The following is a 15,598-nucleotide window of genomic DNA, read 5'->3' on the forward strand; positions in this document are numbered from 1 at the left end:
ATTTAGTTCTTCCCATTCTGCTACCATGGTCATGTTCCAGAGACACTGGCTGGGGGATTAGACTGCACCCCACCTCATCACTATCTGACAGCCTAACTTATCACCTTTAACAAAACACAGAGCGCCTCCTCTATGCCAGGGACCGTGACCCACAAGTTGCTCACAGTCTACCAGAGGAAACGCCACATAAACAAATACTGTCAGTGTTGTGCAATAATAGGTGTGTTCAGGCTTACTTGTAGCCCTGGGGAGTTAGTAATCACCTTTGACTGGGTGGGAGCCAGAGATAGTAAGGGGAAATCTCATAAGACATACTTGAACTGGGCTTTGAAGGCTGAGTTGGAATTCTCTAGGAATAGGGAAAGGCATTTAAGGCAGAGGAAACATTCAGGTACCAATCTATAAACGCAAGAAAGGGTGTGATCATATTCAGAAAAGTACAAGTTGATGTAGGGTTTTATATGGGAACTGGTGGAAAATGTGGCTAGAGAGGTAAGTAGGAGCCAGATCAGAATCTTTTGTGCTTTGCAGAAAGATTAGACCTTACTCCTGTATGAGACTGGAAATTGTACATAGAGGCAAGTCATGCTCAGAATTGCATTTTAGGGAGCAATGAAGAAATTACCTTTGAGTGGGGGGTGAGATAGGGAGTCAGTTCACCTGTTATAATAGTCAAAGTGAGAAAAGAAAAAAAAAGCCTGAACTAAGGAGAAGCAGGAAAGGAGAATAGGCCACAATTGAAAAGATTTAAGAGCCAGGATAATCAGGATTCAGTAATCTATTGGAAGGGTGATAAAGAAATGGTAACTCTCGCCCTAACTGGTTTGGGTCAGTGGATAGAGCATTGGCCTGCGGACTGAAGGGTCCCAGGTTCGATTCCGGTCAAGGGCATATACCTTGGTTGTGGGCACATCCCCAGTAGGGGGTGTACAGGAGGCAGCTGATTGAGGTTTCTCTCTCTTTGATGTTTCTAATTCTCTATCCCTCTTCCTTCCACTCTGTAAAAAAAAATCAATAAAATATATTTTTTAAAAAAGAAATGGTAACTCTCAAATCCTGTGGGTTTGGACACTAGGCTCTAATGTGATAAGGAGAGTTTCCAAGTCCAAGCCACTTTCCCAACATGGTAGGATGGAGGAGTTCCTGTCCCCACTGCTATCCAAATGCAGGAAGTCCTAGGTGAATACTCCTCCCACTTATTTTTATTGTCATTCTTTATTCATGTTGGGCCATTTCAAGGGAAGAAAGAAAAGCAAAATTGTGATTCGTTCAGTGAGCCAGAATTTACTAAGTGCCTGCCATTCTGTCAGAAGAATGGAGCTGAGAGTGGCAATGGATCTCTGAAGGGAAGTATATACTCTGAGAGTTTGTTTTATGTGGCAAAATGAGCATCTACTGGCTCTGAACAAACTGCTATGTGGTCTGACTGTGTGTTGTTGTTTTTTCCTGACTCTGTATTTTATGGGAAATACATGATTCTTACTCTTTCGTTTTTAAGGGAAAAGCTGGTAGAGTAAACTATTCATCTCAGACGGGGCTATACTGCAGTTAAAAATCAGACTGAACACAACAAAAATTTGGGGGTTTGCTTACACCAGCAATTTTCAACTGGTATGCCACAAGAGTTTTTATTTTTTTAATGAAGATTGAGAGGTTTTTGTTTTATTAGTTCTAATAAGTTTTTTGTTGTTGTTGATTTTAGAGAGAAAGGAAAGAAGAGAGAAACATTAATGTGAGAGAGAAACCAGTTGCCTCCTGCATGCCACCCACCTGGGATCGAGCTCACAATCCAGGCACGTGCCCTGACTGGAATCAAACTGATAACCTTTCTGGTCACACTGGCCAGGGCCATGAATGTTCATAAAAGCATTATTCAGGATAGTCAAAAGGTAGAAATAACACAAATGTCCATCAACCGATGAATAGATAAATAAAATGTGCTCTATTCATACAATGGAATATTACTTGGTAATAAAAAGGAATGAGTACTGATACATGCTACAACATGTATGAACCCCGAAAACAAGCTAAGTGAAAGAAGCTAGTCATAAAGGACCATATATTTTGAGATTCCATTCACATAAAATGTCTAGAATAGGCAAACCCATAGAGACAGAAATAAAATGGTGATTGCCTAGGATTTGGGTAACTGGGAGAAATGGGTACAGGATTTCTTTGGAAAGTGATTAAAATGTAAAATTGTGGTAATGGCAGAACGAATCTGTGAATATACTCAAAACTTGTACACTTTAAATTGGTGACTTTGTGAATTATATGTTAAAGTTGTTATTTAAAAACAAGAAGTATTCTAGGCAAAGGAATACAGTTCTCTAAATAATTTAATATCATAGCAGAGGCGGACATAAACATTTTGAGACATGCATGAAAGATTATGTGAGCACACAGAGTAGGGCATCTGAGCCCAACTAAAGAATTTGGAGATGTTTTCCTTTGTTGGGAAATAATGCCTGAGCTGAATCTTGAAGGAAAAACAAATTATCAGGGTGAAGTGAGGTAGGACACAGACTAGCAAAGACACAAGTTTGTGCTTAATATAGGAATTAGGAGAAGTACTAGAAGAAATCTGGCCTTCCTTCCTTTCTTTTAAAGCAACAATTTTTATTTTATTTTTTTTCCCCATCACCATTTATCCCCCATACACCCTGTTCCACTTCCACCCAGCAATCTGGTATTTCTAATCTGCAAATACAAGGAGGAGAGTGCTGAGCCCAAGTAGCTTGGATAACAAACAGTAAGAAAAGAACAATGCATAAGTGAACTGTGAGTTATAGCTTAAAATTCAAAGGTGGACTCTTTTACTGGGGAGGTGACAGCTGAACTGGGTCTTGAGTCAGAGATCTTAGCGAGACAGAGAGAAGCAAAGAGATGATAAAGAACTCATATTCAGAGTACAGTAATTCCCTCCAACCAGAGTATAATGTCAGGACATGAGAACAACAACAACAAAAAGAGTAGATCTGAGCTCTCGGGTCCTCATTTCCAAGATGACCAAGAAAAGAAGGAATAACAGTTGTTCCAAAAAAGGCCGAGGCCATGTGCAGCCTATTCGTTGCACCAACTGAACCCGATGCATGCCCAAGGACAAGTCCATTAAGAAGTTTGTCATTTGAAACATAGTTGAGGCCCCAGCCGTTAGTGACATCTCTGAAGCAAGTGTCTTCGATGCCTATGTGCTTCCCAAGCTATATGTGAAACTACATCACTGTGTGAGCTGTGCCATTCACAGCAAGGTAGTCAAGAATTGTTCTCAGGAAGCCCAGAAGGACCCAACACCCGCACCCCAATTTAGACCTGCGGGTGCTGCCCCACAACCTCCACCAAAGCCCATGTAAGGAACTAAGTCCTTAAGGAGTGAAGAAAAGTTCTCTGGGGGGAAAATAAATGGAAATTGTACTTAAGAAAAAAAGAGTAGATCTGAGATTATGGAGGTACTTATCTAATAATAACTAACATAAAATCCATGCCCATGTACTTTCCATCCATTATCTCATTTAATCCTTGCAAGGAAACTGAAATCTAGGAAAATAAAGTAACTTGCTTAAACTTCACACTCTCCTAATCCAACTTCACACTTGTCCTGCTCCTTAACAGACCAACTCCTTTGAATTTCATTTCATCAGTATGAAAAGCCATAAGAAAGTTTTTTAGCAATTGCCACTTAATTTCTTCTCTGTCTTCTCCTTCTAATGGCCTCCGTTTTCTCTTTTGGGAGAGCAGAAGGGAAAATGGAGAGGGGACTTTAGCTCCAGAAAGCGTTTCTGATCATCCTCCCTCTTCAGAATGGCCAGTCTCATCTGAATCGCAAGCCCTCTTGCATTTAGGGGCTTCAACACTATGATCGCTCTGCTGTTTACATAAGACTGTTCTTTTAAAGCTGCAAGAGCTTATTTTGTGTTTTTAACCTTCTTATGTAAAGCAAGTACTAGTAGCGTCCTTATTTACAAATACCGAGAAGGAAGTTCAGAGAGATCAAATGATTAGGTAAATCACAACTCTGGGCGGCGATTTCTTTTCCTGTAAAATGCGGTTGTTGAAGTACACATTTCTTTGCAACAACAAAATATTTATCATTCTGGACCTGCTCAGAGTTGGCAAGCAATTCAGAAGCAAAATTAGTTTACTAACTCAGACGTATCTCTACTAGATCATTGTGGGAAATAAAGTCCTGCGCTCCCCAGGGCAGCCGAGGTGGAGTGCGTGCAGATGCGGAACGGATTTTGAGAGCGGTGGGGACGCGTTTTTAGAACGGACCGGAAAAAGGAAGTGTGTTACACCAGCCAGATGACCCACTCCCGCTGCTGCGGGTGCGGCGCGGTGTCCGTGGAGTTCCGGCTGCTCCTGGCGGGCCTAAGCCCTTGAGTCACCGGTGGCAGGTGAAGGGGACCGCAGGCTCCTGACCTGCTTGATCCGGCGGTGACCGGACTGGCTGATGACTTTGGCCGCTGCCCTTTCTCTGTTCTTGCTGACCTTGGCCCAGGGTCGGAGCCAATGGCGGCTTGGGCCACTGTCTATTTGAGCAGGACCGCTGCACCATGCTTGCGGGCTCTAGGCCCTGGAGCCCAGGCGGCTCTTCCGTGCGTCTCCCCAGGTTCTCAGCCCCATGCCCCGGGCTGTAGCCCCGCTCGGGGCCGGACGCTGCACCTCACCACCGCAGTCCCCGCCGGGCACAACAAGTGGTCCAAAGTCCGACATATCAAGGGTCCCAAGGACACTGAAAGGAGTCGCATCTTCTCCAAGCTTACTTTGAGCATCCGCCTAGCGGTTAAAGGTGAGAACCTGACCGTCACCCACGGCTGGTCCTACTGCCCTCTCCGTGCCCAAGGCCTCATTTGCCTAATTTGTCCGGGAGCTGGGTCAGGGCCTATCCCCATCCCTGGCCCTTCATTTTCCTAAAGACAGAGTGAATTAAAAACTTTTCTAAAATATTTCTCCTCCATATTTCATACAAACACTGGGTAAAGTATTCTAGACTAACTGAGAACAAAGTGGTGACTTGCCACTCTTTTGGGTAATGATGGGGTATAGGTCTGGAAATAATTAGATGACTTTACTCGTTCTTTTCTATCTCAGAAGGAGGCCCCAACCCTGAGCTCAACAGCAACCTGGCCCACATCTTAGAGGTGTGTCGCAACAAGCACATGCCCAAGTCAACGATTGAGGCAGCGCTGAAAACGGAGGTGTGTCCTCGATTTGACATTCTTGTTATTGATCAGAGCCTTTACAGGATCCATGTCTGAAAGGCCACCAGCCACTCCTTAAATTATCAGAGAGAAGGGTAGCAATGTGGTTGACACCTTCAATCCAGAACCTTTTGGTGGCTCTCCTTGGCCATTGGTTATGGGAGCACAATCAGGAATAGGATGGATAGACAGTGTACAGAGTCATAGAACCTAGGACTGCTCAGCTGAGTTGTGAGGAGATGGGGTAGAAAGAGTGAGCACAGTGTGGGGAAAGTTCTGATGTTAGACTGAGGAAGGATTTGTTTTTCTGATATTTGCGCACAAAGGAGAAAAGCCAGTAGAAAGAGGGAGAGTTCAGATGACAGTGATAGAGCCCAGGTGAGAGGACCTCTTCCTCTGGACAAGTGGGAAGGATCTGAAGAAGTAATAATCATCTTAATAGCTAATAGCTGAGTGCTTACTGCAGGCCAAGCACTTTGATAAGAAAATGGAATGCATTATTTCACTGAGTCCTCAGAACAACCTTAAGTGGAGACTGAGACACAGAAAGGTTAGGTGACTTGACCAAGTCACACAGAATTGACAGAACTGAAAACAGACAGACTCCAGAACCTTGCTCTATCACAAATATTGTCTTCATGTTGGCCTGGTGTAGATAAGGTGGTAGAGTCAGGGGATTTTTTCCCCACCTGGTGGTGGTTTATTTCCTTTGTGCAAGAGGAAGGGAGAAGTTATCAGTTGAGAGTTCCTGGAAAGGCAGCAGGCAGGGTGCTTGAAGAGAAGTGGCAAGGATTGGATGCATGGGCAAAGTGGCATGGGAGATCCAGATGAGATTGGTCATTATAGTTTTTGATCGATTGTTTGAAATTTGGAGGCCATGCTATATTCAGTGGCTCTTGTGAAAAGGCGTAGGTATGCAACTTTGTGTAGCGGTGCTCAGCAGCGCAGGGTGGGAGCACAGGTGGATCTCATAAGGGATAGGATGAAGGAAGTTGAGTTTTGGTTGGAGTTACAAGGGTGGATAGGTGTGAAATTCTGCTGGGGAGAAGAGGAATCAAAGCTGGGACATGGCTAATTGATTGTTCAGGGACCAGAGAAACAGACTCCTTTCCAGGTAAGGGGTAGTACTTCTAATTATCTTAAATGTTGGTCCCATGGGCCTCCTCTAAAAGGGGGAGGGGAGAGACACAAAAATAAACACTTGAGAGCTTAGGCTCAAGCCCAAAGAGCCCATTTATGGAGTCAACTGTACGGGTGGTGCCTGTGGTTCTGGGGGGGGGGGGGGGGGGGCAGGGGGGGGGCGGGGTGCGGGATTGGGAAACAGGAAAATGTGCTTATGTTGTGTTTTTTTGCAGAAAACCAAGGACATTTATTTGTTGTATGAGGGTCGAGGCCCTGGTGGCTCTTCTCTGCTCATTGAGGCATTATCTAACAGTGGCCCCAAGTGCCTTTCGGACATCAAACATATCCTGAACAAGAATGGGTAGGTGTGTGGGGAAAGTGGAGGAGCCTTTAGGTTTTAATTCTGTGCAAGGAAAGTACTGTCCTTTCTGGTACTGGTTCAGATTTTATACATTCTTCATCCTTAGCAGAATCTAAATGGGCTAATTTAGTCTCCCTTAATGTGTTCTGTACTAGGTAGGATCCAAAAGACTTGTTCATAACTGTAGAAGGGGCTCTTTATCCCATCTCATCTATAGCCTTATAATGTCCACATCTTAAAATGTACCACCAGGACTGGAATCTAAATGGCATAGGAACTGATGAGCAAAGTCTTTGCATCCTCTAAACTTAAGTCAGGGCAGAAAATAGAGGGTGGGGATATATTTGGATTACTGGATTAGTGGTGGCTGCATCTTCTTCAGGAAGAGAGCTGCTCCATGTCTGTATATGCTCCAGAGGCGAGGTGGAAGAGAGACATGCAGTGCTGTGTGGAAGCTGAGCATCTAAAGGCATTTGTTCTGGCCCATTTTCTTTATCAGGGGAATGATGGCTGAAGGAGCTCGCCACTCCTTTGACAAAAAGGGGGTGATCGTGATTGGAGTGAAGGATAAAGAGAAGAAAGAAGTGAACCTAGAGCGTGCCCTGGAGCTGGCGATTGAAGCAGGAGCTGAGGATGTTAACGAAACTGAAGACGAAGAGGAACAAAACATTTTTAAAGTAAGTATGAAGCCTTAGTGTTTGGTGGACTTCCAAGAGGGCCCTAATAGATGCATTAAGGCATGCCTCTCTGTTTCTTCTTTCCTGCACCGGGGGTACAGATGAGATAAAAGACTTCACACATTGCACAAACGTTTATTACGTGAATACTAGGTAGGACTTGCTCTACCCAGGACTGTGAGGAGGATTCAGAACAATTGAAAATGACATCTCTGCCAGTGAAGAGCTTAAGCCGAGAGATATATTATAGTAGTTCCATTCAGGTGTTGTGACATTCTGTCTCGCTTTGTCCTGTTATCTCCTGGCTCCTCATCTCTTGACTTTGCTTTGTCCCTAGTTTATTTGTGATGCCTCTTCACTGCATCAAGTGAGGAAGAAGTTGGACTCCCTGGGCTTGTGTCCTGTGTCCTGTGCACAAGAATTCATCCCCAACACAAAGGTGCGGTTGGCTGACCCGGACCTGGAACAGGCTGCCCACCTCATCCAGGCTCTTGGCAACCATGAGGACGTGATCCAGGTCTATGACAACATTGAGTAACCAGACTGTATGTGCCCTCCAGCTCCTTCCTAGGCAACTGGCAGCTTGTTCTGGAGCACAGGCTTCTACAGTGTCCTCTAGACTGAAGTAGGTCTGTAGCCTAGCAGGTTCAAAGGCATAAGATCTACAGCTTTGTGGGCACAGGAACCCCCATACTTCTCTGGGGCCTCTTTGTCAGCTCCGCTGGTGTCTCCCCATTCCCTCCTGGATGCAGAGTGGGGCTAGTCAGCTGGTCAGACTGTGATCTCAGGAAGTTGGCCCTTCTGGGGATGGTAGGTGCTGTGAGGGCCCATATACTCTTAAATAAGAGTGATGGATCTGTGTTGCTGCATTGTTGTATATGGCTCTTGAGTTTTCTGGGTTTGTGTCCAGCTGTTAAGACCCTCTTGACTACCTTTCAAGTCTGTAAGCCTAGTTCCACTACTCCAATCCCAGGACTGTTATTTATGTTTGTTTTGTTTTGTGGTTTGTTTGTTTTTTTGATTGACTATAGGAATGTAACTCTCTCCAGACACTCTATGCTCTAATGCAGGTCTAATGGCCTAAACCTGTCATTCATTCATGCAACTGATGTTTATCAAACACCTACTATGTACCAGGAACTATACTTATCAAGAGCACTAGGTGTTCAATTGGTACCCTGTGTTAGATCCTACTCTAAGACATAGGACCTCAGGGGAAGCTGTCCTAGGCCAGTGCAAGCTGCTGCACATGCATTCTTATTCTCTTTGTGTGCCAGGGAGCTGAAGGCTCTGGCTCAATAGGAAATCAAGTGCCAATGATAAGAGACTCCTGCTTTGCCCAGGCCCCTGTGTGCTCTGAGATTTGTTAGAGTGGACCAGTCAGCAGATTAGGTTACTCTCAGAAAAGACCATACCAAGCTGGTTTAGAAAGGTGCTTGGTCCCCAGAATGCCCAACCCTAGCTCCTCTTCATCCCTAATGCCAGATGGTGAGGTACTAGGAACAGGAGAGGAAATGAGAACAGAAGGCTGAATCAAAAGCCTGGCCAGGTGGGAAATAGGGCCCTTGGTGATTTTTGCTTCTAATAGTCACTTCTGGGTTTAGAGAGGCCAGGAGTGTCAACCACCTGTTCTGAAGCCCATCAGCATGTCAGGCCTGGACTGGCTTTTTGATCCCTGCTATTCAGCTATTTGTAAGTTGTTTAAGCCAGTCTGAGCTCAGAGCAATTTTCATGAAGAAGTCTCAGGTAAATGAGGATGGAAAAGAACTAAAACGAAATTAGTTATAGATGACAACTTCAGCTTCTAGGAAAAACAGATTACTAATTCTTTGATGACTTAAGCATCTGAAGAGTGAAGGCTAGGGAAAGGAAAACCAATGAAATAATCCACGATCATGCCAAAGTATATGCTCTTATACCTCCTTTCATTATCATCATACTACCTGGGATTCTTTAGTTTTTAAAAGATAACTTATCTAAATATCTGAATAGCACATCATTAAAATAGGGCAACTTAAAAGTTTAAATGCTACTTCATAAATTATAATACATTTTATTTATTTGATATTCACAACAAACCTAGAAAATAGTTAGGCCAAGTATTTTATGTACAAATGACCTCATACCAAGCAGGTAAGAACAGGTCTAATACTAGACCTTAGTTTACAAAATAGCTGTTTTGTAAATGTTGAGTATAAACTTGGAGGAATGTGATCATTTCTGAACTAAGGAAGAGAATTTGCTACTTATGTGGAATAGTGCTTTAATAGATAGGATTTGTTAATAGGGATTCTTTAACCAATTTTCTTACATCAAGGCATACTAGATGGCTCTGCACTGACCCCTGGTGGTGCCTTAGCCTTTCCTGCAGTTAATATGGAAAAGGCAGAAATGAAACCTTACTTGAACTTGTTCTGCCTCTAGATCTGGTGAAAAGACCATTACCTACATAGGGTAGTTAAATAACTATTTAACTGAATAGTTAAAGATAGTATGGGTTATTCTGCCACTAGCTATTATTTCTCAAAGAATATGTCAGAGGAAATATTTACAATATAATGTTAAATGGAAAACAAAGATGCAAAACTATATTGTATGGCCCAAATTTAAAATATGTATCAAACCATAAAAATGTCTTTTTAAAAAAGACTAAAAGAAATTGTACCAAAATGTCAAAACTGGTTATCTCTGGATGGTAATGTTATAACTGAGTTTTGTTTTCATAATCATGTATTACTTTCATCAGGGGAAACATTTTAAAACAAAAAGAAGAAGAAAACTAGTCACAATATTGTCCAACTAGGAGGACAGCATGTGAGAGGATGGGAGTCAGGTGTACCTTAAAGTCAAAAGAATGGGCTCTGGTCCTGGCCTGCCCTTGCCTTATCTTTGGTCACTGCCTTAGCAACATAAAATTATTTAGCACCTTAGAGCTGGCATGGGTTCATTTTCAGATGTCCTTTCAGTGGGTTGGAGGTATCTGTGATAGGCTCTATCCATTGCTTTGACTCTTAAAAGAAGCGTTCATGTGATATGTAACTGCCCCCCACCCTCTGCCAGAGGCCCTGGCTGAATGGAACAGGAACAGTGAAGGAACAATGAAGGCTCTGCCTCCAGCCCACTATGACAATTCAACCATGTGGTTGAGTTACTTTCTTTTCTGTCTCTGAAACATAGCATAGCAGTCAATAAAACATCAAACTCTAAGAGATCCCAACTTTAGACTTTTATTTGAATCCTTGCAGACTGCTCTGGAGAAATCTATAAAGAGAAATGAATCAGTAGTTCTGACAAAACAGTGTTATGAGAGATACCACACTGGCCTTGACAAATCACTTTATTCTGTCTCCAGACAGTGAATGGGATAGCAATTTTTTCTCTTTCCTTTTTTTCTCTTTCTGTTGTCACTGCCAGAAAGGTAACATTTATTGTTTTTTAAGAAGCCAACCCTTATTGAAATATATAACAATAAAAGTCCCATCTAATCCCATTGCCTGCAATATAACTACCATTTATCTATATTATTCTACTCATTGGAACCAATCTGCTGGGGAACAAATTCTGATTGTCAGTTGCTAGAAACCTTGGATGAGAACTTAACCTCTCTGCAGCTATTTCTTCAACTGTAAAAGGGGGATAATAGTACCTATTTCATAGAGTTGTTTTGAGAATTAAGTTAACATACATGGTGGAGCAAAAGTAGGTTTACAGTTGTGAGTATATGAAAAACAATTTATTCTTTTATTATTTATTTTTAAATATATTTTTATTGATTTCAGAGAGGAAGGGAGAGGGAGATAGAGATAGAAACATCAATGATGAGAGAGAATCATCAATCAGCTGCCTCCTGCACAGCCCCTACTGGGGATTGAGCCCGCAACCTGAGCATGTGCCCTTGACTGGAATCGAACCCGGGACCCTCCAGTCTGCCAACGCTCTATCCACTGAGCCAAACCAGCTATGGCTCTTTTATTATTTTTCCATATGAACAACTATAAACCTACTTCTGCCTCACCATGTATGTTAAGGGAGAGTGGAGAAGAGTATTCGAAACAGAAAATAGCACGTGGTTTAGAGGCAAGAGTCACACTTGAGGAACTGCCAGTGGTTGTGTGGTGAGAAGTAGAATATCAATGATGGGGTTGGTGGAGGTGGGAAATGGGAAAACCATAGTCAAGATTAGCTAGCTTTGGGGGAAGGGAATAGAGAGGAAGAGCTCTCCAAGGTAGATAACTCAAAGGCATCCAACTTGGGGAACTGAAGATGGACAGAAGAAATAGGGAGGAAACTAGGGAGGAAAATAATGAATTCCATTTGGGCCTGGAGAACTTGAGGTGCCTGTGGGATACTCAAGGGGCGATGGCTCTGGAGCTTGGAAGAAAGTCCAGTGTGGCGACTGCAGCGTGGAAATGGTTGAAATGGCTGGTTAAGGGACAGACGATGGAAACGAAGCCCTCAAAGAAAGTAATTTCTAGAAAGGTAGAAGAAAAGTCAGAAGGTTCTTTTCAGCTGGAGACGTATTAAGTAGTTGTATGCTGTTCTCCACTACATAAGAGGCTCTATTCTAACTGCTGGTGATAGGGCAATGAACAGAACAAAATCCCTGATCCTACATAGCTTATGTTCATCGTAGTTGGAGGAAAGACAGATAAATAAATACATAATTCGGGCACTATGAACAAAAATAACACAATATGAAGCTCCAGAATGATGGAGGGGAGAGAGGCTATTTTGGATGAGGTGGTTAGGAACTCTTTAAGAGTTGACATTTGAGCAGCGACCTGAATGAAAAGCAGGAATTAGCCCTGGGACATCCTGGGGAAGAGTGTATCAGGCAGACCAAACGGCAAGTACCTGAGGTGAAAGAGCCTGAGTCTGGTAGGTTCAAACTCTGGTGAGAAGGCCATTGTGGCTAGAGAGCAACGATCAAGGGAGAGTGGTAGAGATGAGGTAGGAGAGGATGATGGGGGCCAACTCCTGTTGGACCTGGAAGGCCATGACAGAGTTTGTGGTTTTTTAAAATTAATTAATTAATTTATTTTTGTTAATCCAAACCCGAGGATAGTTTTCCATTGATTTTTAGAGAGAGTGGAAGGGAGGGCAAAGACAGAGAGAGAAACATGGATGTGAGAGAGACACACCAATTGGTTGCCTCCCGAACATCCACTGACCAGGGCTAGGGATTGAGCCTGCAACCGAGGTATGTGCCCTTGACCGTAATTGCATCCGGGACCCTTCAATCCATGGGTCAACGCTCTATCCACTGAGCAAAACCAGCTAGAGCAGCGTTTGGTTTTTATTGTGTGATGGAAAGCCATTGAAGGGTTGACAGCAGGGGTGTGACATGACCTGACTTACATTTTATAAGAATCTGGCTGCTATGTGGAGAATCATTTGTTGGGTGACCATAGAGGAAATAGGGAGAGCAGTGCTCCAAGAGAGAGGACGGTGGCTTGGACTGGGCTGGTAGTGGTAAGATGTGGTTGGGTCCAGATACATTTTGAAGCAAGAACAGATACATTTTGAAATAAGAGCAGAAAGATTTGTTGAATGATTGAATATAGGGGTGTTAGAGAAAGAGTAAAATCAAGGAAGATTTTAAGAATTGGGTAACAGAGGAGTTACCTCCCGGGGATTTGGTGGTATGGGGAAAAGAATCCAGAGTTCAGTGTAAAACGTTAAACTGGAGATGTGTTTTAGAGTAGGATAAGTGCTTTGATGAAGAAAGTACTCTAGGTGCTTTGTATTCCAAGAGAAGCTGCTGAAAACAGCCGTGGGCAAACTACGGCCCACAGCCGTTTGAAATGAATAAAACTAAAAAAAAAAAAGACCATACCCTTTTATGTAATGATGTTTACTTTGAATTTATATTAGTTCACACAAACACTCCATCCATGCTTTTGTTCCGGCCCTCCGGTCCAGTTTAAGAACCCATTGTGGCCCTCGAGTCAAAAAGTTTGCCCACCCCTGGAATAGACCCTTGGATACAGACCATGAAATGGGAGCTAGATTTCTACTGGCATAAATGTGTCTTTTAAAAAACATTTATCTCAGGTGAATAAAATAAAGGGTCGGATCTGAGCCTCAAACTGGCAGATTAGGACCTCCAGCATAAGCCTATTTCACTCTCAACAGAGTGATATCCCCAAAGGGGTGACAGAGTTTGGGTTTTATTCTGGGTGAAAAGAGATTCTTAACGGGTGAAAAAAATCTTAGATAATACAATGGTGTGTGGCCTTCAAAGCTCAACCCTACCTAACAAAATCTTATTCCTTCATATTTAATTTCTCTCATCTGGAAGAAAATTTAACTTGGAAGGTGATGATAATAATAATTTTTTTTAAATGGTTGAAAAACACTGGCCTAGTGCAAAAACATAGCCTTTGGGGATCAGATAGTCCTGTTATGAATCCTGACTCTATCATCTGTACATGGTACTTAAGTTCTCTGAGTTTTATTTTCATTATTTAAATGCGAATAGTATTAATGACCTCAGAATGATTAGGGCCCAGCCGGCATGGTTCAGTGGTTGAGCACTGACCTATGAACCAGGAGATCACAGTTCAGTTCAATTCCCAGTCAGGGCACATGCCTGCAGGCTCAGTCCCCAGTGTGGAGCATGCAGGAGGCAGCCAATCAATGATTCTCTCCCATCACTGATGTTTCTATCTCTCTCTCCCTCTCCCTTCCTCTCTGAAATAAAAAAATTAAAAATTAAAAAATAATTATTAGGAAGACGAAATGAGAGGACATTCCTGGCCTATAGTAAATGACTGATAATATTAATTTTCTTTTCCCTATACTCAAGCTCCCCTTCCCAGAAAAAAAAAAAGGTTATTATGGTTAAGGAGCTATAATAAACTGGATAGGGATCTAATCAACAGGGAAAATGATAGACTTAAAAGCTTGTTCAAGAAAAAAATAAACTTAACAGGACAAAAGGCCAGATAAATATTTGGGTGGGGGTATAAATAAAGAGGAGTGTAAGGTAATTCTTAAAGCCCCCACTAAAGGTTCTTCGTTAACAGCTGGAAATCACATCTGAGGAAGAGAACTCTGGCATCTCATTTACATTACACTTAACAGGGGCCAGAGGAAGGGAGCCCTAGGCAACTGTGGTGAACATCTGGGTGTACAAAATGTGGAACAATGGGGGGCTGGAGAAATTATGGTCAATCTCTATTTTGAAATATGCGGCCAGTACAATTGTTTTGGAACAATATTCAGTGGCACGGGGAAAACACTTATAATGTAAGCACACCACAAAACAACCTGAAGCCATTTTTGTCAAATGTTGTATATTTAGGTGGGAAAGATACAATGATCTCTGAGGTGGGATTTCTTTTTCCAATATTAATACAAAGAGCTTGTATTGCTTTTATAACCAGAAAAGTTTGTATCCCTTCTCCCTCCCCCCCCGCCCCGTCCCCCCCAAAGAACCATTTGGCTTTGCCACTTACTGGTTTCAGCCCTGGCCAGCGGCGGAGCTCCCAGATTTCCGAGGACCCGCATTCTAGCACTACCCCATTCCTCGGAGGGTGCAGCCCCGGAGGTCTGAGAGCCAAGAGAAGGCAGGCAGTGTGAGGCCGCCCCTCCCTCCAGGCAAGCGTGGTGTCTGCACTGGAGGACTTGTCAGGGGATCGTGTGGAAGAAGTGGCCACACGCCGGGAAACGCTTAGAGCCAGAACCCTCCCCGCTTATTACGCACCCAGTGTGGGCACAAGGAGAAGGGGCTGGGCACTAGGCTCCGGAACGCTGAGAGCGAGGAAGGCGGAAGGCCTGGGGACGCCTCCAGCCGCTTTCCCAAACTCCAGCCCGAAAGTAGCCGACAGGGAACCGTGCCAGCCCGCGCGCCCGGGAGCCTCGGGCGACTGACGCGAGGAGGGGATGTGGGCGGAGCCTCACGCACGAGCTGTGATTGGAGCAAACGACACCTCCCGGGGAGAGAGGGAGGGTGAGCCAGCGAGGGATGCGCAGAGGCGGGTGATCAGAGCCGTCTACGTGATTGGCTAGCAGCGGAGTGAACCGGGTGCTGTTTAGATGATTGGCAGGCGGTAGATAGCCCTCGGAAACCTCCTTGGCTTCGCCCATTGGCATCCTGCGAGAGTAGGCGGGATCGGTTCTTCGTTGTGGTGCTGATGATTAGCTGGCGGCTGAGAGGGTGTTGGGAAGGGAGAGGTGGGGGGGCGGTGGCCGCGGGGGTGGGGGCAGTGACTTCATCCTTGTTATTGGCTGTT

General features: G+C 43.8%; 1 protein-coding gene and 1 pseudogene across 1 annotated transcript; both read left to right on the forward strand.

Annotated features, from left to right (window-relative positions):
- The first annotated feature begins 3,005 nt into the window (after positions 1–3,005).
- Positions 3,006–3,353, forward strand: LOC138994905 (small ribosomal subunit protein eS26 pseudogene; annotated as a pseudogene).
- A 989-nt stretch (positions 3,354–4,342) lies between these two features.
- Positions 4,343–10,572, forward strand: TACO1 (translational activator of cytochrome c oxidase I). Its single transcript, XM_070393009.1, has 5 exons — positions 4,343–4,789; positions 5,092–5,198; positions 6,557–6,684; positions 7,184–7,361; positions 7,699–10,572. The coding sequence occupies exons 1-5, from the start codon at positions 4,510–4,512 to the stop codon at positions 7,897–7,899; spliced, it is 894 nt and encodes a 297-aa protein (XP_070249110.1). The 5' UTR covers positions 4,343–4,509; the 3' UTR covers positions 7,900–10,572.
- Positions 10,573–15,598: the final 5,026 nt, after the last annotated feature.

Source organism: Myotis yumanensis, unplaced genomic scaffold (genome assembly GCF_028538775.1).
Source record: "Myotis yumanensis isolate MYYU_CA2020_CCGP unplaced genomic scaffold, mMyoYum1.0.hap1 SCAF_16, whole genome shotgun sequence".
NCBI lineage: Eukaryota > Metazoa > Chordata > Mammalia > Chiroptera > Vespertilionidae > Myotis > Myotis yumanensis.

Excerpts from the sequence above, each read along its gene's own strand:
- TACO1 (XM_070393009.1), top strand. The coding sequence starts at position 4,510 with ATGGCGGCTTGGGCCACTGTCTATTTGAGCAGGACCGCTGCACCATGC. Across the intron at positions 5,199-6,556 it reads AGGCAGCGCTGAAAACGGAG|AAAACCAAGGACATTTATTT; the intron begins GTGTGTCCTCGA and ends GTTTTTTTGCAG. Across the intron at positions 7,362-7,698 it reads AGGAACAAAACATTTTTAAA|TTTATTTGTGATGCCTCTTC; the intron begins GTAAGTATGAAG and ends CTTTGTCCCTAG.